Genomic DNA, 22,072 nt, shown 5'->3' with positions numbered 1-22,072 from the left:
AGTACGGATTACCTGTCAAATTTTTTTACGATCCAAGAACCAACAAAACGAAGACCGATTTTGGATTGTCAGAAGCGAAGTGTTTTGAGTATTAAAAAATAAGAAAAAGAAGAATTAACGAGACCGAACAATAGTTCTAAAGTCAAATACTTTTATTAAAGATTTCAAGGCTATTTATATTAGTTGGGCAAGATCTGAGATTAAATGACAAAAGGTAGTTACGACCGATATGATTTGACATGTATAAGAAGAATTTTATAAACTGATGTTAATAATCAACTGTTGAGATGAAAGTGAAACATGGTTGTTCAGGGCAGTGGCAATTATCAGAATCTATTCTTATTCAAACTCATTTGTAAAGATTTAGCTTAGAATGATAAGACTGTATCTTATTGATATGTCAAAACATGACAAGAAGATCAACAATTATATCCAATACCAGCATTTCAAAATGGAAGGAATCCCAGCTCTCAGAGAAATAATGGAAAAAAAAAACGATTACATATGCAAGTTAGACTTAAAAGATGCATACGTAGTAGTAGGCCTTCATCCTCAATCTCGCAAATACTTAACCTTCATGAATCAAGGAGTAGTATATCAGTACAAGACCCTGGCGTTTGGTATGAGTGTGAGCCCGCGTGTTTTTTCAAAAATGATGCGTTTTGCAGTAGAACAATTAAGGAAAGAAGGGATTTGATTTGTTTACTACTTGGACGATGTCTGCCTGCTAGCCAAGACGAAGGAAGAGATGAGTCAAGTCAGTTCCAGAGCAATAAACCATTTGATATCCTTAGGTTTTCTGATAAACCAAGAAAAAAGCATGTTAACGCCATTGCACAAGCAGGAATTTCTAGGCTTTGTATTCAATTCAGTCAAAATGAAGATTACAGTACCGGTCAAGGAAATCAACAAGTTGATCAGTCGAATCAAACAAGCTCTTCAGATACAGACAAGATCCTGCAGATGGTATACCAGCCTAATTGGAAAAATGACATCCATGATTCCGGCAATTGGGGAGGCTTTATTACATATCCAACATTTGCAGAGGGATTTAGCACACAGCTTACATCTACATAACCAGAGATGGGAAGCACCTTTTCTCCTTTCGAACAACAGTCGCACAGAGTTGACATGGTGGTTGACCTATGTGGCCGACAAGAATGGTTTACCAATTCAACGGATAGACAATCCAACACCAGCGATTACGATCCACGTAGATGCATCCGATATAGCTTGGGGAGTAAGTTCACCAGAAATCGAAACCACCGGCTATTGGACCGACGAAGAAAAGACACAATCTATCAACGTTCTGGAGTTATCAGCCATTTTGTTCGCACTTCAACTGCACGCGGAAAAATACAAAAGCAAAACAATAAAAATCTATACAGACAATATTACCGCTGTGAAATTCGTAGTCAAGTCCGGCGGTACCTCATCCACAACACTACAACAACTGGCAGTGGAAATGCAAGACTTATGCAATTACTACAATCTGAAGGTAGAATATCAACATATTCCAGGAGTGGAGAATATTCAGGCCGACAAGCTAAGTCGAACAGCGATCAAGAGTCCTCTGTACGAAGCTCAAATACCGAAAAAGATCTTCAACATAATCAATCATCAATGGGGACCATTGAAAATAGACGCCTTTGCATCGCGGACAAATCACCAACTTCCTCGATTTTGGAGTCTGCGCCCCGACCCAGCAGCGATAGCCCTCGATGCCTTCAGCCAACCGTGGGAAAAGGCAGGAATGTATCCGTTTCCACCTTGGAAACTCATTCCACAAGTAATCCAGCAAATCAAGCGACAGAAGGTCCAATTCGCAGTTCTAGTGACGCCACTGTGGACGACACAACATTGGTTTCCGATGGTATCGCGATTGAAACAGTTAGCACAACCGATGACGTTCAAACTTCAACAATGGAAAATGGTCGCATGGAAGTTATCAAGAAGAAATGCAAGAACGATGGATTAAGGGATGATGAGATAGAATTTTTGAATCACGCTATACGTAAGAACACAAATAGGATATACAATATGGAATGGCGAAAATAGGAAGCTTGGTGCGCAGATCAAGACCCAAAAATCAATTCTCAAGAATACAATACAGACAACGTATTCAAATTTCTAATGGACAACTGCAAATATTCGGTACAACATCTCAATGGAATAAGATCAGCCATATCCTCTGTGTTTAAGATAATTCATCCAGATCAACAACCTTTAGCTCAACAAGAAAAAATAATACAATTTTTCCAAGCTAAACGACACCAAGAAATACGTATACCAACAAATACAGATTTAAGGACTCGGGACACTGACATCCTCACAAAGTACATAAAGACAACCTGGGCAAATAACGACAGTTTGACACTCTCTGAGTTGCAACTGAAAACGCTAGCACTACTCTGTTTGACAACCATGGCAAGACCAAGGTCAGATATTGGACGTCTTGAATATCGAAACATTCACTTCAGAATAGAAAATAATCAAGCTATTTCAGTTATCATTCACTTTGTAGAAGCCAAAAAAACCAACATGAAATCAACACAACTTGGACTGATTGAGGATTGTGAAGTTTGTCCAATTACAACGTTATATGAGTTTATCCAGAAAACGGCCAACATTTGAAAGACACTACCACATGATCATACGCTTTTCTTAACTTATTTGGACAATGAAGGTAAAGCAACAACTTCAGTAAGATCATCAACAGTGACAAATTGGACAGAATCGATTATGGCCAAGGCAGGAATTAACACAATCAAATGCAAGGCACACTTGATCAGGTCCACCTCGAGTACCAAAGCTGTCGAGAAATCAAATACCATACAAGAAGTCAAGCAACATGCCAACTGGAGCAGCAACGCGAATACTTTCGAAAAATACTATTACAAGCCAAGAGCACAAGAGTCATCAAGTACCAGGATAGCGAACTCAATTTTTTCACTTACGACGAACTATACCACATTTGAAGACAGAGCGGAATCAAGGAGGATTGTTGTAGACACGACCAACAATACAAATGCTGACGAAGCGAAGTCGAAAAATGTGGTATACCCGCCCACTTGGTATCAAGCTCTTTTGAAGAAATATTTTGGTTAACCCTCCCTATAAAAAAAAATGAATATGAATACACGACATTTGAAGGTATAAAGGGAAAAGAAAGATTATGTAGTTTATTTAGTATACAGTCAAACCTATGGAAATTGGCGTTTTCACAAAAATAATTGTCCCATGTCTACGATGAATGTCCTATCTTTTATCGGGGTAAACCCATCTGGATTCTCCAAGCTCCTATGCTCTCGATTTTATGCTCAAATAGTTCGGCCACAAATGGAATATGGCATAGCTATCAACTGCTTCAATCACTCTCAGCTGAAATCTTTAGAAGAGGCACAAGACAAATGCATATGTAAGATCTATGGCGCGTCTAGAAAAACTTCCACCAAGGTGATGCTCCATTTGGCTAAGTTACCCACAATGAGAGAAAGAGTAGCTATCTTGCAAGCCCAATTCCTCTTTCGTTCATTATCTTTACCTGAGGACACACTGCTGTATCGCTTAATGCCACATATACAGCACACCAGAGGTCATCAATGGTATAAACTATCAAAAACTGCTCTGTGGAAATTGATGCCGCCGACAATAACCGACTTTGATATCCGAGGCTTTAGAGCAATAAAAAAGAAATTCCTCCACTCTAACCTTGAAAAACAGATCCAAGGTAAGAACTCCAGACTACTATCCAGCTGTCGACCAACAATCACTCTCGACCCTATCTTGTGGCTACCAATGACTCATGAAGAAAGAAGTCGATGTATACGATGGCGCCTTGGTTGGTTGCCAGGTGGTGCTCCCAAACCCTGCCCTTACCATCCCAACAACAACCTGTCAAGACGTCACGTCATCAGCTGTCTAAATATGCATCGCCGTCTCTGTATGCCTAAAGCAATAGCTGATCCTATATCTTTCCTTTTGAATATGCTTCCGACACGCACATTTGTTCCCTCTAGTATTGCTCTGTCCTGGGCCTGTTGATGGCCCGTTATATGTTCTATCTTCCATGAATTAGATCAACTACAACACTATACAACCATCCCGTGCAAGACACCTCATGGCCAAAAACTAATTGAATGGCTGAAGCAATTTAACTAACTTCGTATGTCTCTCTATGCACCCTACTTTCCTTTCTCATTTTTTACCCTTGAACCTGAAGGGGTTTTTTTCTAAACATCAAACCTCCAAACGGATTGATCTGATCCGGGCGGACACTTATTTGTTTTATTTTTTAGCGCTCAATTGAACCTTTAATAAAATATAACGTTTAAACAAAAATAATTGGCGGAAATTGCAAAATAAAAGGCACAAGCTCAATTCTTTTTGTCTTTTTGGCCAAGAATATTTGTCATGCCAAGTAACACAAAGCTTATCCAAATATATGTCCTATTATAGATGATTTTCATAAATAATACCACTACAGTGTTTTGCGTTTGAAAATAGAATTTTTGGAAAATAAAAATAGGGTTTTTCTTTGTTCAATAGAATTTTTTAAATCTAGTAGAAATTCTTGGCAAGCAGTAAAGTATTTTGATCATTGGTAGAAATATTTGACCATCAAGGGGTGTCGATGTCGGTATTGGTGACGTCATCGTTAGCCTTTTTCGGGCACTGGTGTCAACGGTTTTGTTTTTTTAAAATAAAAAATTGCCATGATAGACAACGATGGAAACAATTTATACCTGCCTTTCGAACTAAGGCCAGGCACAGATGTTACAAGTAAGTTCATAATGAATGATAAGACTGTAAAGAATATTATTATTCATGAACTGCTTGGTAATTTTGTCATTTTTGCGCATGAAGCAAACTAGTTTTACTTACAGATGTTATTTCTTTTAGGATCAAACATTTCAAATAATCTATATCATTCTGCATCAACAGAATGGTCAGATAGAACCAAATCAGATGTTTTATATGTACCCACTGAAGCTAGTAATGATCAACCACCAATCTTGATTGAAATCCAAAACAGCGTTGATCAAGCATTTATGATACGATTAATACAGTAGCCGCTCTATTTAAGGGTGGTCAAAAATTTTGGAATATCCACCCTTAAATAGAAAATACCCTTAAATCGAAATATGTGATTGTTAACAAATGAAGTCACTTAATACGTATTGTAGCTGCATTATAGACATGTTTGTACAACATGTTTCCACATAGACCACTGTCGGTTGGTATAGATTTGGTAATTGTGTAAGAACAAATCAAAACTTGCTTAAGACATGGTCAAAATTGCTGGAAGGATAATATACGAGTCGTAAACTCAAAATAATTTTGATGAGAATAAATATATGATACAATAAATTCTAACGTGCCACCAAGCTTAAACCTGAAAATTTTTTGACAATTTTCAAAAGCTATAAACTTTTCCACAAATAATCCAACAACAAAACAAAGCCATAACAATTATTATATAAACCTTTCTGAATATTTCTTATGGGTTAGATTGTTATTTTTATTAATAATATTTTTTTTTTATATCATTTGAAAACATGCGGTATTTCAAAATTTTAGCTGGCAGTCCTTAAGGGAAGACATATATTGAAACAAATTTTTTTAATACCGTATGGTAGACGATAGAGAAAAATAATAGTCACATATTACGTAATCAATATGAAAGAGCCCGTACTATAACATAGGTGCCTCTTCTCCCTTATTCATACTCTAAAACTATGCCTCCACTTAACACTAGAAAACGAGCTTATCTTAAAAAACATAGAAATGAGACGAACCAATTTGTCCCTCATTTAAGAGATCAAGACTGGGACATGAGCGATTCTGAGCTTATAGAATTAAGCAACATAACTGAAATGCGTAATGCTGATCCTACAATCAGCATGTCAATCAACAATGTTTTGCTTGATAATAATGTAAAGCGAAACAGACCTTTGACTTATTCGAAAACCTCTAGGTCAACACGCTGGAGACGAGAAAAAGAAGCTAAATCTGTTAATGATAAGGGCAAACTCAAGAGTTTTGGGTTTGTATCTATTGCCCCAGTTGTAGAAGCCAGTTCTCCCATATTGTCAAAGAATGAAATACAAATTTTGAGAATCCAAGAAATACTTCCAAAACTTCAAATGTATGTGAAACCTGTGATGAACTCGAAGGATAAAGAAAACACGATCGAGAGATACAGTTTTATGCAATACTCTTCGATTTATACTTACTTTATTAAGAGAATTGAGGGTATTCCTATTACTTTGGCTTCTCGTGAGGCAGCTAGAATTCATTGGGCAGATAACAACGTTGCGTATCGTGCCATGACTATCGTAAAATGGGCTAAAGAATATTTGAGTCAAGGGGTGTTATCGAGACATCGACAAGGTGTTCATTCAAAAAGAAAGTCTTTTCTTAATGATGCCGATATCAAGGAAATGGTTCTCGAAGAAATACGTAGAATGAAGCCTGCTGAACGTTTCTTGGTTACTATTAAAAAATTCATTGATGAAGTAGTTATCCCATCCAAATTGGGCGTAATAATGCAACCTGTTCCTGAAAGCACGCTCAGTAACTATCTCCATGAATGGGGTTACGTCTATAGAAAGAACAAAAAAACCATTTACTTCGATGGTCACGAACGCGAAGATGTGGTCAAGTATAGAAACGTTTGGTCGAAGAGGATGCTCGAATATATGGAAAAAATGGATTTTTACTCTGGAGAAACTGAGGAAGATGTATTGGAGCCAAATGCATTACCAGAAGGCGAGAGAAAGTGCGTGTTCGTTACGCACGATGAAAGTACTTTCTACGCAAATGATGGTAAGAACGATATGTGGTTAGCTGATGGAGAAAATTACATCAGAAAAAAGGGTCCTGGACTATCTATCATGGTGAGTGAGTTTCAATGCCCTTGCCATGGAACAATGAAGATTCAAAAGTGGTCTTCAAGAAAGCTGTTCAAGGCAGGTACTGCAAGAGATGGATGGTGGACTTCAAAACACATGGTTGAGCAGTTAAAAGAAGATGCAATCGGCCTTTTCGAAGCACTTCATCCCAATTGTGTAGCTGTTTTTCTTTTTGATAACAGCTCCAATCATGGTGCTTTTGCTGATGATGCTTTGGTCGCCAGCCGAATGACTCTCAATGAAAAGCCTTGGCCATTGAGTGAGAAATTCCAGTTCCGAGATACTGTATATATCTCAAGATCCACAGATATGGAGGAAGTCCAGTCCTTCTACTATGAAAAAGAGATCAAGAAAAGGGATAAGAAGGGAAACTTGAAAACAAAAAAAGTACGTTATTTCAAGGGAATAAGAAAAATTTTGGAGGAAAGAAGTCTATGGATTGGACATGATCTGGAAGGCAAGAAATGGAAGTTACATTGTGGGGCTCCAGATAGAGTTAATCCAATTTGCTGCGCTCTCCATTTTTTAGAGAATTGCCCTGATTTTAAAAATCAAAAGTCTGCTTTGGAGGAGGTGATCATAAACTCTGGCCACGTTTTTGAGCTGTATCCTAAATACCATTGCGAATGTAATTGGATCGAAATGTACTGGGGTGCAGCAAAAAGAGAAGCTCGCTTGAAATGCGATTACTCCTTTAAGTCTCTTGAGGAAAATATCGATTTATTTTTGGATAAAGCCGGCGATTTAGCACATATACGTAGGTATTTTAGGAGATCAATGGACTTTATTGAAGCTTATAGTCGATGTACTGATGGCAGAGAAGTTGTTCAAGAGGTGAAAAAGTTTGTCGAGAAAAAGTATTTGTCTCACAGAGAAGTCAGAGTGCCTTCAGATTTGGTATAGTTAACAATAAATATCATTAAAACTAGGCTTTTTTTCTAAGAAAAAAACGTCATTAAGTCCCTCTAATTTCAGGAAATAAGCAATGTCTACACTAAATGCCATGAGATGTCTAAAAAAAAAAATACACCTCATGTCCACGATGTCAAAAAAAAAAAAATTGAAACAAAATTAAAATTTTTCAGGTTTAAGCTTGGTGGCACGTTATCTATAAAAAAAATGTCTAATAATAAACGTGTACGCCTTTCTTTCTCAAAAAATTGAGCTTTTGGATCAAAATGCTACTGGCCAGCTTAATCAAACAGAATTAGGTGAATGGGCTATGAAGAAATTCAATTTATCAACCACTTTCCCAACAGACTATATCAAACATTCTCAAAAATGCTGAAACATTATATAGTAATAATGTTGTCAATAATGGCAAAAGTCTAACAACAACACGTTATTCTCAACTTGATGATGAAGTAGTAAAGTTTGTTGCAGACATGAACAATAACAATCTACCAGTCAATCGAGACTCAATCCTTCGATATGTAAGACCTATTGCTTGAGTGAAGTATAGAATCCTTGAAAATGAAATTTCATTTTCTTCTGGATGACTCACCAAACTTTTTAAGAGAATTGGAGTAAAATGCAGGCTAATGCATGGTGAAAGTGCCTCGGTAGACATCACTTCTGAAAACATTCAGAACGAATTGAGGAAGATAGAAGAGCTTCTTGGGCCATGTGATCCTGCAAATATCATGAACTTTGATGAAACAGGCTTATATTACCAGCAACCACTAAGAATGACTATATGTTCCGAGCTGCTTGATGGTCTAAAAATAGTAAAACATGTCTGACAGTTGAGTTGCTCTGTAACTCGGATGGGACTTACAAAGGGCAACCAATTGTTATCGGACAACACAAGAGCCCCAAATGTTTTAAAGCAAGAGCTAATTTGTTATCCATGACTGCAATTGGAAAAAAGCATGAAATTGAATACCATTTTTCTACTAATGCTTGGATGACAACATACGTGAAAAAGTTAAATGTTGCCTTTGGAAGACAGAGTCGAAAAATTGCTCTTCTTTTGGATAGTGCATCCGTTCATAAAACAAGAATTCTGCTCAACAATATTAAATTGATATTTCTACTAGCAAATACGACTAGCAAGTTACAGGATCTTGATGTACGTAACCTATTATTTCTTGATAAAATGCTATATAAACTGCCTTTTTGTTTTACAGTTTTCTCATTAGTATTTTGTATACACAGGAATTATTGACAACTTTAAGGCACACTTCCGAGCCCAGCAGTACGATCGTGCTTTATGTCTGTATATCAGTAAAAAGTTGGATAATCCGAATGTTTACAAAATGGATCAAGCTCAGGCTATGGTTTTTCTAGCTAATGAATGGCTTAAAGTAAAACCAGAAACAATAAATGGAATGCTCCCAGATCTCCCCAAGAACTTTGACAACAAAGTTACTGATGTTAGCCAGTTGAACCTTGAAGCAGATGAAAGCGAGATGATAGTATGTTATACAACAAGCACTACTAATAATGAAGAAACGGCAGAAGGCAACATAGATGAAACAGAAGAAAATGATAATACAGAGCAAGATGAGCAGTGTGTCGATATAGTAGAGTGTAAAAATCGGTTGAGAGAAGCCTATGAAACTATTATCATGTACGAAGTTCCTTTGGATGATCTTGATCGTAAATTACATTGCCGAATTCGAATGAGATTGGCTGACTCTTGTGCTGAATTGAATGTCAAAAGAGCAAACAGATCTTCGATCCTATTTTACAAAGTAAAAAATTTATTATTAGAGTGCTCCAAAAAACTATCACTTATAAAAAATTTTTCTATTTAGTGGTAAAAATATTTGGTTTGCACCTTAAATAGAGTAGTGGTATAATGGTATTTATGCTGGGGACCTATGCCGTTCTTTAGAAATACACCCATAAATAGAAAATACCCTTAAATCAGACACCCTTAAATAGAGCGGCTACTGTACAATATTGTACTCGTGCGTTTGAACGTTTCAAAGTATTGCCTGTGGTTCTTGTATTCGAAGTTAAAATGTTCACTAGCAAGGAATTTGAAAAAAAATTTGTGCCAAAAGTCAACGCACCATATTTGCTAGAAACTTCATGTGAATTTTGGGCTCAAGAGGCAAACTTTATTTCTTTAAAATCCATTGAAAATCATATCAAAATGGATATGAATCAGCTTGTGGCACTTACCTACTTTACCATCTGTCAATCTCCAAGCTTAGGATCATTAGAATATGCTGGTGATTTAACCGTACGCTTTTTATACTCAATTTGCAAGGCTAATATGAAGAAAAAGGGAGATAGCAAAATAATTGAAATTATCGACCAAAGCACAGAACAAATAAAGAAAGCAATTGAGTTAGATGAAGAAGACCCTATCTTGACCGCTGAAAAGTGCAAAGGTTTCGCTGAACAGCTATTGGAAACAATTCAAGTTCAAAAAAGAAAGCTAGTTGAGGTGTACGAATTGGACATAGAAGCATCACAAAAGCAACAAAAAAAATATACTACAGGAGACTTTAAATTCATTAAAAGCAATTCTGAACCAGGCAAACCCAAAAACTGGAAAAAAATATTTAATGAAGGAAAGGCCAAAGGACTCTTTGCTTCTTATACATCATCAAATGCCCTCAAAAGTTCATACCATCATACTAAAAAGCGTGAAAAAATTAAAGAATAATATGTAACTTTATTTCCAAATAAAGATTTTACATTCCAGTTTTTTTATTGAATTCTCTATAACCAAATTAATAGTTTGATTTCCTACATTAAAAGAGGAGAACATCTTGTCTGGATGGGACAAAAACTGACATAACGCATGAAAAGCATTTATAGGTTGATTATTGAGAGGTGTGATATCCAAATCAGAAAGAAACATCAGACATTTTTCTGCCCAAAAATCAGATTTGACCTTTACCAAATGTGAATTTAGTTCATTTTCGTTTGAGCCAAGGCATTCTTTGTTAGCAATAATCAACACAATTGGCAAAGAATTGAATTTTTCGTAAACAAATGTACAGTGTTGTATAATTTTCAGCATTAGTACTTGATTAATTTCACTTTGAATAGTAACAAGTATTGGGTTGAAACGTTCATCACTTTCATTCTGTGAGGCGTATACTTTAAAAAAACTTTCAGTCTCTGGCCAACCAGTCTGATGCACTACATAGCTGTTTTTTGGGATGTGTGTACCTGTAAATAAAGTTATGTGTTATATGAAAGCAGTGATGTATCATACCAACCAAAACTTGAACGATCAGATTTATTATTTCTTGATCATTCAGTAGAAGCTGAGCTATAAGATTTGTATTTGACTTCCATTTGAGTGGTAGATTGGGAATATCCAGATTCTCGTCTACTTCCAAATTATTTTTATAGTTTTTTTTTTCCCAGATGCAGTTATAAGCTTACCATCAGCTTCAATCAATATTGTGTACAGAAAGAGACGGGTTTCTTTGCAACACCACAAAGAAATTACACCAATGTGCGAAAAAGATTAATGATGACGACATCGACATCGAAGCCAATGCGGGAAAAAGGCTAACGATGACGTCACCAATACCGACATCGACACCTCTTGATGGTCAAATATTTCTACCAATGATCAAAATACTTTACTGCTTGCCAAGAATTTCTACTAGATTTAAAAAATTCTATTGAACAAAGAAAAACCCTATTTTTATTTTCCAAAAATTCTATTTTCAAACGCAAAACACTGTAGTGGTATTATTTATGAAAATCATCTATAATAGGACATATATTTGGATAAGCTTTGTGTTACTTGGCATGACAAATATTCTTGGCCAAAAAGACAAAAAGAATTGAGCTTGTGCCTTTTATTTTGCAATTTCCGCCAATTATTTTTGTTTAAACGTTATATTTTATTAAAGGTTCAATTGAGCGCTAAAAAATAAAACAAATAAGTGTCCGCCCGGATCAGATCAATCCGTTTGGAGGTTTGATGTTTAGAAAAAAACCCCTTCAGGTTCAAGGGTAAAAAATGAGAAAGGAAAGTAGGGTGCATAGAGAGACATACGAAGTTAGTTAAATTGCTTCAGCCATTCAATTAGTTTTTGGCCATGAGGTGTCTTGCACGGGATGGTTGTATAGTGTTGTAGTTGATCTAATTCATGGAAGATAGAACATATAACGGGCCATCAACAGGCCCAGGACAGAGCAATACTAGAGGGAACAAATGTGCGTGTCGGAAGCATATTCAAAAGGAAAGATATAGGATCAGCTATTGCTTTAGGCATACAGAGACGGCGATGCATATTTAGACAGCTGATGACGTGACGTCTTGACAGGTTGTTGTTGGGATGGTAAGGGCAGGGTTTGGGAGCACCACCTGGCAACCAACCAAGGCGCCATCGTATACATCGACTTCTTTCTTCATGAGTCATTGGTAGCCACAAGATAGGGTCGAGAGTGATTGTTGGTCGACAGCTGGATAGTAGTCTGGAGTTCTTACCTTGGATCTGTTTTTCAAGGTTAGAGTGGAGGAATTTCTTTTTTATTGCTCTAAAGCCTCGGATATCAAAGTCGGTTATTGTCGGCGGCATCAATTTCCACAGAGCAGTTTTTGATAGTTTATACCATTGATGACCTCTGGTGTGCTGTATATGTGGCATTAAGCGATACAGCAGTGTGTCCTCAGGTAAAGATAATGAACGAAAGAGGAATTGGGCTTGCAAGATAGCTACTCTTTCTCTCATTGTGGGTAACTTAGCCAAATGGAGCATCACCTTGGTGGAAGTTTTTCTAGACGCGCCATAGATCTTACATATGCATTTGTCTTGTGCCTCTTCTAAAGATTTCAGCTGAGAGTGATTGAAGCAGTTGATAGCTATGCCATATTCCATTTGTGGCCGAACTATTTGAGCATAAAATCGAGAGCATAGGAGCTTGGAGAATCCAGATGGGTTTACCCCGATAAAAGATAGGACATTCATCGTAGACATGGGACAATTATTTTTGTGAAAACGCCAATTTCCATAGGTTTGACTGTATATATTATTAAAAAAGGAAAATAAAGCGCGGCTCTTGGAATCTGTACCACATTTTTCGACTTCGCTTCGTCAACATTCGTATTGTTTGTATTCTAAATTGATTCTCAATTCTCTTTTTATGATTGCAGCCTCTTTCTCTACACTAATACCTGCGATTTATCTCGAATCTTCTTTTCAACCCATTTTCTTTTTTCCTGTAATCAAGTACCAATATGATATATACAATACTTATTATATCCTACCATACGTATTGCTGTATCCATATTATTTTACTCATTACATCAATAATCTAAATAAGTATTATCTATTCTGTTACTATAATTAAATTGTTTGTACCTTTTTGCATGTAAAGTGTAATGCTTTCTATAAGTAATCAAATTGAAAAAAGAAAAAGAAAAAAAGGTGATCATGTAACTGTTTATATGATATTTTGCAGGAAAAAGAATCTGTCAATAACTTTGATGGTTATGTCGTATTGCTGAAAAGATCTATAGCTTTGCATATCGATTATCAACTACGTTGGTCGAATAATACTTGATTTATAATAAACATCAAATTGTATTCTTTTCAGCTATATAAACGCTTTTATACACTAAAGGGTTGAAAGTGGATAAGTTTTTGTAATAAAGAAAGAGCATACTTACAGATAACTAAAATTATAAAAACATGTGTTAGAATGTAACAGAAGTTGATGAACAATTACTATCTATCTAATCCATTATTATTCATTTACAGTAATGGTCAATAGTAAAGATCATTATTATCTATTGTTCATGCTTACTTTATAGAATGAATCTAATAATGATCGACTTATTCATAAAGAAAAAGAATATATTTTACTTAACAGAAATTCAAATCTTTATTTTTTATTCAATGTCTGTTATCATCAGATACTGTTCTATAGCATACTGCACCTGAAAGAAAAGCAAGACAAGACATTGAGGCTGGAATTGAACAAAGATATATAAAAAGTCAAAGTCAAGTAAAAGAAGGTAATGCATATATTGGCCGAAGCCTTTAATAGTTTATTAAAATTTTTTTTAAATCTTTTTTTTTTTTTTTTAATTTTTGTATTTCTTCGTCTATGCACTCCATTGCACGCTTTGCGTGGACTACCCACTCCGGCAACGGCGCAACCGAAGGTCCAACCAACGGCGCAACCGAAGGTCCAACCAACGGCGCAACCGAAGGTCCAACCAACGGCGCAACCGAAGGTCCAGCCAACGGCGCAACCGAAGGCCCAACCAACGGCGCAACCGAAGGTCCAACCAACGGCGCAACCGAAGGCCCAACCAACGGCGCAACCGAAGGTCCAACCAACGGCGCAACCGAAGGCCCAACCAACGGCGCAACCGAAGGCCCAACCAACGGCGCAACCGAAGGCCCAACCAACGGCGCAACCGAAGGGGCAGCCAACAAAGCGGGCAAGGGAGCCATAGACGAAGGGAAATATGTGTTTATTGCCCTTTGAGCATATATGACGACCTTGCCGTCAATGTCGTCTGACGGCAGCAAAGTGAAGGCCACGCTGTTCAATGTGGTTGTTCTGCCAGCGTGGCTGTGAAAGAAGGCTGATGCGCTTTCAGCTGTCTTGAAGTGAAGGTGCGCAACGCTAGGAAGAACAAATGATAAAATTAGTAATTTTTTAAAAAAAACAGAAGAATTCATACTTAGAATAGTGTGCTTTGCACACCTCCAGCAGCTCTTTCAACTTCAAAGGCATCAGCCATTGTTGGACTGCTTCGGTCGTCATATGGCAAAGGGCATCGCTTTTCAAGGAAACTTGGTTCTTGCGCTTGTTACATCCACTGCAGACCATAAAAAAAAAAAGATGAAAAAACCATAGTTTTTCAAATACGACAGATATTTAAAAAAAATTAACCTTTAGCAGTCATTTTCCCGTTTATACTCCTTAAAAATATATAAAGTCAGGAAACAAACAAATATCATAAGGAACCTTTATAACCTTTTGGTGACCCTTTAAGTTTTTTAGAGCTATAGCTGTTTAACTATAAGGTTCACTGTATAGCTTAGATAGGACATGTTCCTTTTCTTCAAACTATGGGTGTTGTGCTCCAAAGATAATCATTGTATAGCAATCAAGCATTATTAAGGATTGATAGTGTGAGTATATGGAAATGTAGACTTATTAATATGTATGTATATCTACCAAAATAGACTGGTGAATGAGGAGCAAATGCTTATATTAAATTATGTAAAGATCTGCATAATAGAATATAGCATTTAGCCATCTGCATAAGGCTGTGGGCATTTCGCCATCCGCATAGTACATATATTAATATCTACACTGTGAAAAGTATATAAACTCTGGGCATATATTATTAAATAAAATCATATATAATTTTGGGTCCTATTGAAATCTCCATTTTTATTTTTGTGAACAAAACAACGGGGATAAAAAGAGTTATTCTTACTTTCATATCAGTTTTATAATGTTTACACTGTGAGTGGATCGGGTATAGTCACAAGACAATAATATTTACCCTTACACCTTCTTAACTTATTGCTTGTGCCACTTTTTATTTTTGCTAAATGAACCTCAAGCAAAATTATGCGACGCTTATCACGTTTGCCAATAATGAAAGAGCGAATAAACATACTCCAAGCATAACAAAAACGAACAAAAAAAAAAAACACTCTACGCTCAATTTCTCTTTCGATCTTTTACGCTATCTGAAGATGTTCTCCTAACAAACTTATTCCGCATATACAACATGGCAGACATCAATAATGGTACAAACTGCCCAAGTCCTCGCTTTGGAAAAGCATACTTCCTCCAGTGGAAGAACTCAGTATCAAGACTTTCAAGGCTATCAAAAAACAGTTTCTGCAACCAGGTCTAGATTATCAAAAACAAAACAAAACAAAACAACAACAACAACAACAACATAAAAATTTAAAACTGCTTTCTTGTTGTTGACTAACAGTCTCACTTGATCCAATCTCCTCCATCCAAATCAGGCGCTGACAAAAACGCACGCAACTCAATGTCTCAACATGCACAACCGGCTACAAATGCCTAGCACTATTGAAGATCCTTTATCGTTTCTTTTAAATCTCCTACCAACAAAACTTCCTCGTTCAAGCCATTACTGTTACCCCTTGGATCCTTCATTGGTCAACTATATATTCAATCCTATTTGAACTGGTTCATCTTTACAACCATATAGATACTTGTACCAGACCTCCACATGGTCAGCTCCTTCTAAATTGGCCCTTAAAGCGTTAAGGATGTTTCTATTTTCCAAATACTGTTCTATTGACTTTTTTTTTTATTTTTTTTTTTACCTTTGATCTCGAAAGGTTTTTTAGCTTCACATTACTTTTCTTCATCTTGAACTAGTCCGGGCGAACGGATATGCTATCCACCCCGTGCCCAAATGGACTTTATAAATAAATAATCTTTAAAGTTTAATTTGATGCGCAGTATTATATTTAATGATCATTAATGCCACGAAAACGAAAACAATGAAAGTAATGGCATACTCAAAAACATTCAAAAGAGCTACACATTATCAGTATTTCTCTGGTTGCAAAAAAGAATAGAAGAAAAGAATATGAGTCCTTACCAAATACTTTACCACTGCATGTTCAAGTTGTCGTATGCTTGTCAAATATCGAAATTGATACTCGAAATAATGATCGCTTATCGCATAAGCAAAATGGCTCTTGCGCTTTTTTTTTTTTATTAAAGTAAAAATAAAAGTAAACAAAACATCGAGATATACAAATGCTGTGTATTTTTTATTGAACATAATTATTTGAAATTGTGTACAATCATTTCAGACCGCACTATTTTGACTTTACTGTAATAAAGGGCATAGAATATATTGGATTGGTATTGGAAGGGTATCCTTAAATGTTATGACGATGAAAAGCCATTTTTAATGTCAAGTAAGATGCATATCGATCAAACAGACCCTCTTTCACACCTTCATTATAGCACGTGGCCCATTTCATTTTACCTTTGCTTTTTGTTAGGAACTCTTCCACAAAGAGGAGGTCCTTGCTTTTAGTAATTTGTATAGGTGTTACTGAAATAGACTCCCCTTCAATACACTGTCGTTTGAAGCTATTTGCGAAGCTGATGCCATCTTGTGCATACTTTGCTACACGTTTTTGGGCAATTGGGTCGGTCGAAGTGCTATTATTAATAATTTTTTGATACTGAGCTATTGTCGCATTGCAGAATGATTCAATATTCGTTTTTTGGATCACTTTGCTGGACAGCTCATCTGTAAGAATATCATAAGCAATCCTGTAAATGTTTTGTAGCGCTGGATCATCATATTCATCTAATGAAATGATATGCTTTTGTTGTTGTGTCATGAAATGAACCAACGCGATCATATCTGATAACGGACTTTCTTGGAGGTGCTTAGCTATGGAATCACTGTTATAGACTAAGACCTTCTTTGCCCACAATGTGCTGGTCAGTTCGTAGTATGGTTGGTTATCAAGTTTTGTAAAGTTTTCGTTTCGAAACTGTCTGCTCGAAAACCCTTATTTTGACTCCTCAAATGACGAAAGCAAAATATATAAAAATGTCACACATCCACAGAAAAGATCACATACAGTAGTCGCTCTATTTAAGGGTGTCTGATTTAAGGGTATTTTTCTTATAACATAAGCCTGTTTCACCAAAGTTAATGATACCTACAGGATCATTTGGCCCAAGAAGTTCTTTTATTTTCCTCAATTCGTTCTGAATGTTTTCAGAAGCCAAGTTGAGGATAGCGTGTTGTTGTTAGACTTTTATCATTATTGACAACATTATTATTACTGTATAACGTTTCAGCGTTTTTGAGAATGTTTGATACAGTCTGTTGGGCAAGTGGTTGATCTAAATTGAATTTCTTCATTGCCCATTCACCTAATTCTGTTTGATTAAGCTGGCCAGTAGCATTTTGATCCAAAAGCTCAATTTTTTGAGAAAGAAAGGCGTACACGTTTATTATTAGACATTTCTTTATAAACAAAGAAAATAAATTTTGTTATGTCATACATTTATTCTCATCAAAATTATTTTGAGTCTACGACTCGTATATTATCCTTCCAGCAAATTTGATCAAGTCTTAAGCAAGTTTTGATTTGTTCTTACACAATTACCAAATCTATACTAACCAATAGTGGCCTATGTGGAAACATGTTGTACAAACATGTCTATAATGCAGCTACAATACATATTAAGTGATTTCAATTTTTCAACAGCTACGAATTTCGATTTAAGGGTATGTTCTGTTTAAGGGTGGATATTCCAAAACTTTTGGCCATCCTTAAATAGAGCGACTACTGTATGCCCTGAGTATTTTACTTTGCAATTTATTTGAAATATTTCTTCATGTCTTTTAATTTTAGAACTAGCAATACTCATTCATTTAGCCATGTCAACTTCAGCAACTAGATTTTGCTCTTCTAATGTTACAGATTTTGAAAAGATGGAATCCAGCAAAAATAATTGGGAGGAGGAGCTTAAGAAACTGGGTGATTCTACTTGTGTTCACTGGATAAACAAAGGGTTCAGAGTTAAGGAAATTGAGAGTTCTTCATGGGCCGTCATAAGACGATTTTGAGAAATAAGAAATATGTGTGTCATCGTGGACCTGACACTTATATATCTAAGACCAGAACGAACGATAACAACGGTCGACCAGTACAAAAAAATTCAAAGAAAATCGGCTGTAACGCCATCATTATGGTGGCATGTCGCATCTCTGATTCAAGTATTATTGAGTTTGCACGAAAAATGACCACAATCGTATTCCTAGGTCCTACTCTGATTTACAACATATGTCAATTTCGGATACTTTGCGAGATAAGATGAAAAATTTCTTGTGTAAAGGATTTTAGAGAAGAGAAGTAAGATCACGTTTTCTTCAAGAAAGGGAGGAAGATGAACAACAGCGAGACAAGATGTTTCATTACGACGATGTTTATAATATTTGGCTGATGGTAGCAAAGAATATGTTTCAGTTTGAATCACTTCAATTATGGAAGAGAAAACTTATCGGCTGTGGTTATAAAGTTATTGATCACTCATTAGATAATGTTTCTTCTATGGGTTCATCTTTTTATGGCAAATGGATGTAATGAAAGTATCAAAGTGCTTCTCTTTGAACTCAACATTTGGAATATCATCAAGAAGTAATGAGGTCTTGTACTGTTTGATTGTCAGACATCCTGATACTGGAAAACAGATATCTGTAGGTTATTTACTCACCAATGACCAATCAATAACACCTGTATTGGAATGGCTCAGATTTTTCAGAGACAACTGCTCTATGCAGCCTGAACAAATCACAGTCAATTGTAGTATTCCTGAAGCAGATGCAATCAGAGCTACTTTTGAAGAAAATTGTCGTATATAATTGTGCTTTTTCCACGTTGCTTAATGTTGGAATAGAAACTTGGTAACGAAGGCCAAAAATCAACCTGGCCAGTACAACAATACAAAAAATAATCAGAGGCAATACCATGAGTGAATTGCAATCAATCACGTATGAAACCGTTCGCGAGAACGTGGTTGAAAAAGTAAGTCAGTTTAAAGAAAAGTGGGCTTCAGTTCAACCAAAGTTTGTCGAGTACTTGGAGGTTAGATGGCTTGCTTTAGAAGGCTACAAAAAAATGTCTGCATCATATATAATTGAAGAACATCAAAACATGCACACTAATAATTACATCGAAAGCTGGCATAATCAACTAAAATCAGTTTATTTAAAAAGAATCAAGAATAGAAGATTAGACCGTCTTGTCTTCATTCTAACAAATGAAGTTGAAAGTGATTTGAAGCTTGATGTTGAAAGAATTTGCTCTGAAATAGGAAGGATGGGGCCTCAATTGAGAAGGAGAAGGCAGCGAGAGATGATAGTTGACAGTATTCCAGAAGATAGAATGATAGAAATGATTTCGAAGGATGGCGATACTCAATACAATGTTGAATCATTTAATCAAGATAACATTCTATACATTGCCAAAATCAATGAAGATGGAAAAATTGCCTCTTACTCCTGTTGTTATTTTTAAGTTTAACTCAGCCGTATGCAAAGCATATGTATTTATTGAAAAGACACATCAGCATTGGAGTTGAGATTTTCTCAAGCATGGAAATCTTGCTCTCCCAAGCATCCATTCCAGTTCTTGCTAACACTAGTGTCAATGATAATATGTCTGATAATGTTTCTTCTCAAGATGTTGAACGTTCTATTTTGAAGAGAAACACTAGACTAGAGTTAGATTCTTTTCGACATATCAAAAGAAGCATTACTGCAATCAGCGGCTATGCCATGCTGACAATATCTATAAAAAACTTAAATAAGTCAAATGATTGACTCTTCTGATAACTATAGAAGAATGGTGACTCAAAGAAGCCTAAATGATCAAATAGATTGCCAAGTAAAATATTCAGGACATATGTGATCTTTTTTGTGGATGTGTGCCATTTTTTTATTTTTTGCTTTCGTCATTTGAGGGGTCAAAATAAAGGAATGCAAATTACAGTCAATCATATACGGATATTCTATGGATAAATGCTCATGATGACAAATATAACAATGGAAAAGCATGTAACCCTTATCTATTTGTCATCAGTTATATCATACCCTTAATTATTAATCCATGACATGAAATAGTATCTGTGTATGGAAAGCATAAATAGAATATCCTTTTCTTATTAAATAAAACAATCTCTTTATCGAGACTTGTCCTCTCTGGTTCCTTTTATTCTCTTGGATAAATCACTCAAACATCACTACAATGGCTCTCGTTTTTAGAGGATCACTTTTATAATGCACTGATAAAAGGCGATCTACATGAGATGCCCACATTCAGACGAAATGAAAGCATATTTAAATCCTAAAAGAATATGTTTACTTGAAATTGATTATATGATCTTATTTAAATAGATCTGTATTTTATTTTAATTATGATCTTGTATTAAGACTTATATTTATCAATGTCAACTACAATCAGTTACTATTCTACAACAGCAGTAACTTTTTGCGTGATTCCAAGAGAAACTCTGGCGGTTGTAATAGGTTGACCGCTACCAACATGCGACAAATAGGTCATCCATTAAGTAAGCTTTATCATGCCCATCATGGCCTAGTTAGCCATTGTTCTACTCTTTAGAAAGCACTGCATATTTACAACACATTAACAGAGCAAACGCAAAGTAAATGAAAAAAAAAAAAAATCACTGACAAAGAAGTCAGTAGCAGTCATACTTTAAAAAGAGGCAAACTATGTAATTTGCTGCAGCCATTAAATCATTTATTTCATATATAATGATATTCATCCAATGCTGTCCATCATACAGGAAGATCAAAGCAAGAGATTCAATATATTTAATCAGCTCAGCTTCTTTTAAAACCAAGAGTAAAGACAAGCTTATTCTCATATCTTACAAATTGTATCCAGTAAATCCATTACTCATAAAGAATAATCCAAGATTTATAGGAATCAACAAGAACACGAAAACCTGGTGTGAATGATCCAAAAAGTTACAATTTTTTACGTTAGTCGGTGTTCAAAATTTGATATGCGATTTGCACTTGTGCAACTAAAATGAAAAGTCACACTAGAGGATTCGTTTTTCAATCCTCTTTCTTTCTACATTTTGTTCCGTAGTCAATGGTAATATATGAAATAGTAGCTAATGAGATATAAGCTAAACGAAATTATAGTCTAAGCCATATTACTTAAGGGCTAAAAGAGAAAAAGTCCTTTTATTTTTATGTTATCAACCCAACGATTCACTTGAACAACTCAAGACAAATCTATGCGAAGCTTTAAATAATAATAAAACGCATGAGGAAGTCAAATTGTTTATAGACGGTGACAAAACTGGAGAATACCTTCCTTTAGAAAGCACAAAATCTATTGAAAGTGGAAGCACTGTATATTTTGTTTACTTTGATCGTCAAGAAGGTTTATACAATATAAAAAAAATTTAAACGTTTTCTTTTTATTAAAACTACTTTTATACAGGCCAGTGGGAACCAGTGAACGTAGTTCAACCGCAATTAGATGACGATATGGAAGAAGAAGAACCTGTACCTGTAGTTGTTAAAAAAGAAAAGGGAAAGAAAAAAGCATAAATTAAAATACAGTTCTGCATAATGGACAACTAGCTGAATTAGATGATCTAAACCACTATAAAAAGGAATAAAAAGTGAATAAAGACACAAA

The 22,072-nt window shown here is 35.7% G+C and overlaps 9 protein-coding genes across 9 annotated transcripts; 6 read left to right on the top strand and 3 right to left on the bottom strand.

Moving 5' to 3' along the window:
* Positions 1 to 2,669: 2,669 nt before the first annotated feature.
* Positions 2,670 to 2,834, bottom strand: RO3G_10179 (uncharacterized protein; the record flags this gene model as incomplete). Its single annotated transcript, XM_067664764.1, has 1 exon — positions 2,670 to 2,834. The coding sequence occupies one exon, from the start codon at positions 2,832 to 2,834 to the stop codon at positions 2,670 to 2,672; it is 165 nt and encodes a 54-aa protein (XP_067520865.1).
* Positions 2,835 to 3,339: 505 nt separating this feature from the next.
* On the top strand, positions 3,340 to 4,044 carry RO3G_10178 (uncharacterized protein; the record flags this gene model as incomplete). The annotated part of the gene is made up of 1 exon (XM_067664763.1): positions 3,340 to 4,044. The coding sequence occupies one exon, from the start codon at positions 3,340 to 3,342 to the stop codon at positions 4,042 to 4,044; it is 705 nt and encodes a 234-aa protein (XP_067520864.1).
* Positions 4,045 to 5,738: 1,694 nt separating this feature from the next.
* RO3G_10177 (uncharacterized protein) lies at positions 5,739 to 7,817 on the top strand (the record flags this gene model as incomplete). Its single annotated transcript, XM_067664762.1, has 1 exon — positions 5,739 to 7,817. One exon carries the CDS (start codon positions 5,739 to 5,741, stop codon positions 7,815 to 7,817), a length of 2,079 nt encoding a protein of 692 aa, XP_067520863.1.
* Positions 7,818 to 9,172: 1,355 nt separating this feature from the next.
* On the top strand, positions 9,173 to 10,536 carry RO3G_10176 (uncharacterized protein; the record flags this gene model as incomplete). Its single annotated transcript, XM_067664761.1, has 2 exons — positions 9,173 to 9,610; positions 9,790 to 10,536. The coding sequence occupies 2 exons, from the start codon at positions 9,173 to 9,175 to the stop codon at positions 10,534 to 10,536; spliced, it is 1,185 nt and encodes a 394-aa protein (XP_067520862.1).
* Positions 10,537 to 12,013: 1,477 nt separating this feature from the next.
* Positions 12,014 to 12,718, bottom strand: RO3G_10175 (uncharacterized protein; the record flags this gene model as incomplete). Its single annotated transcript, XM_067664760.1, has 1 exon — positions 12,014 to 12,718. One exon carries the CDS (start codon positions 12,716 to 12,718, stop codon positions 12,014 to 12,016), a length of 705 nt encoding a protein of 234 aa, XP_067520861.1.
* Positions 12,719 to 13,949: 1,231 nt separating this feature from the next.
* On the top strand, positions 13,950 to 14,336 carry RO3G_10174 (uncharacterized protein; the record flags this gene model as incomplete). Its single annotated transcript, XM_067664759.1, has 1 exon — positions 13,950 to 14,336. One exon carries the CDS (start codon positions 13,950 to 13,952, stop codon positions 14,334 to 14,336), a length of 387 nt encoding a protein of 128 aa, XP_067520860.1.
* A 1,264-nt stretch (positions 14,337 to 15,600) lies between these two features.
* RO3G_10173 (uncharacterized protein) lies at positions 15,601 to 15,806 on the top strand (the record flags this gene model as incomplete). Its single annotated transcript, XM_067664758.1, has 2 exons — positions 15,601 to 15,619; positions 15,667 to 15,806. The coding sequence occupies 2 exons, from the start codon at positions 15,601 to 15,603 to the stop codon at positions 15,804 to 15,806; spliced, it is 159 nt and encodes a 52-aa protein (XP_067520859.1).
* A 1,795-nt stretch (positions 15,807 to 17,601) lies between these two features.
* Positions 17,602 to 18,034, bottom strand: RO3G_10172 (uncharacterized protein; the record flags this gene model as incomplete). Its single annotated transcript, XM_067664757.1, has 2 exons — positions 17,602 to 17,853; positions 18,011 to 18,034. 2 exons carry the CDS (start codon positions 18,032 to 18,034, stop codon positions 17,602 to 17,604), a joined length of 276 nt encoding a protein of 91 aa, XP_067520858.1.
* A 3,480-nt stretch (positions 18,035 to 21,514) lies between these two features.
* Positions 21,515 to 21,981, top strand: RO3G_10171 (uncharacterized protein; the record flags this gene model as incomplete). Its single annotated transcript, XM_067664756.1, has 3 exons — positions 21,515 to 21,517; positions 21,568 to 21,811; positions 21,872 to 21,981. The coding sequence occupies 3 exons, from the start codon at positions 21,515 to 21,517 to the stop codon at positions 21,979 to 21,981; spliced, it is 357 nt and encodes a 118-aa protein (XP_067520857.1).
* Between the last annotated feature and the right edge of the window lie 91 nt (positions 21,982 to 22,072).

This window comes from Rhizopus delemar, genomic scaffold (genome assembly GCF_000149305.1).
Source record: "Rhizopus delemar RA 99-880 supercont3.7 genomic scaffold, whole genome shotgun sequence".
NCBI lineage: Eukaryota > Fungi > Mucoromycota > Mucoromycetes > Mucorales > Rhizopodaceae > Rhizopus > Rhizopus delemar.
This window is presented reverse-complemented; position numbering and strand designations above follow the sequence as displayed.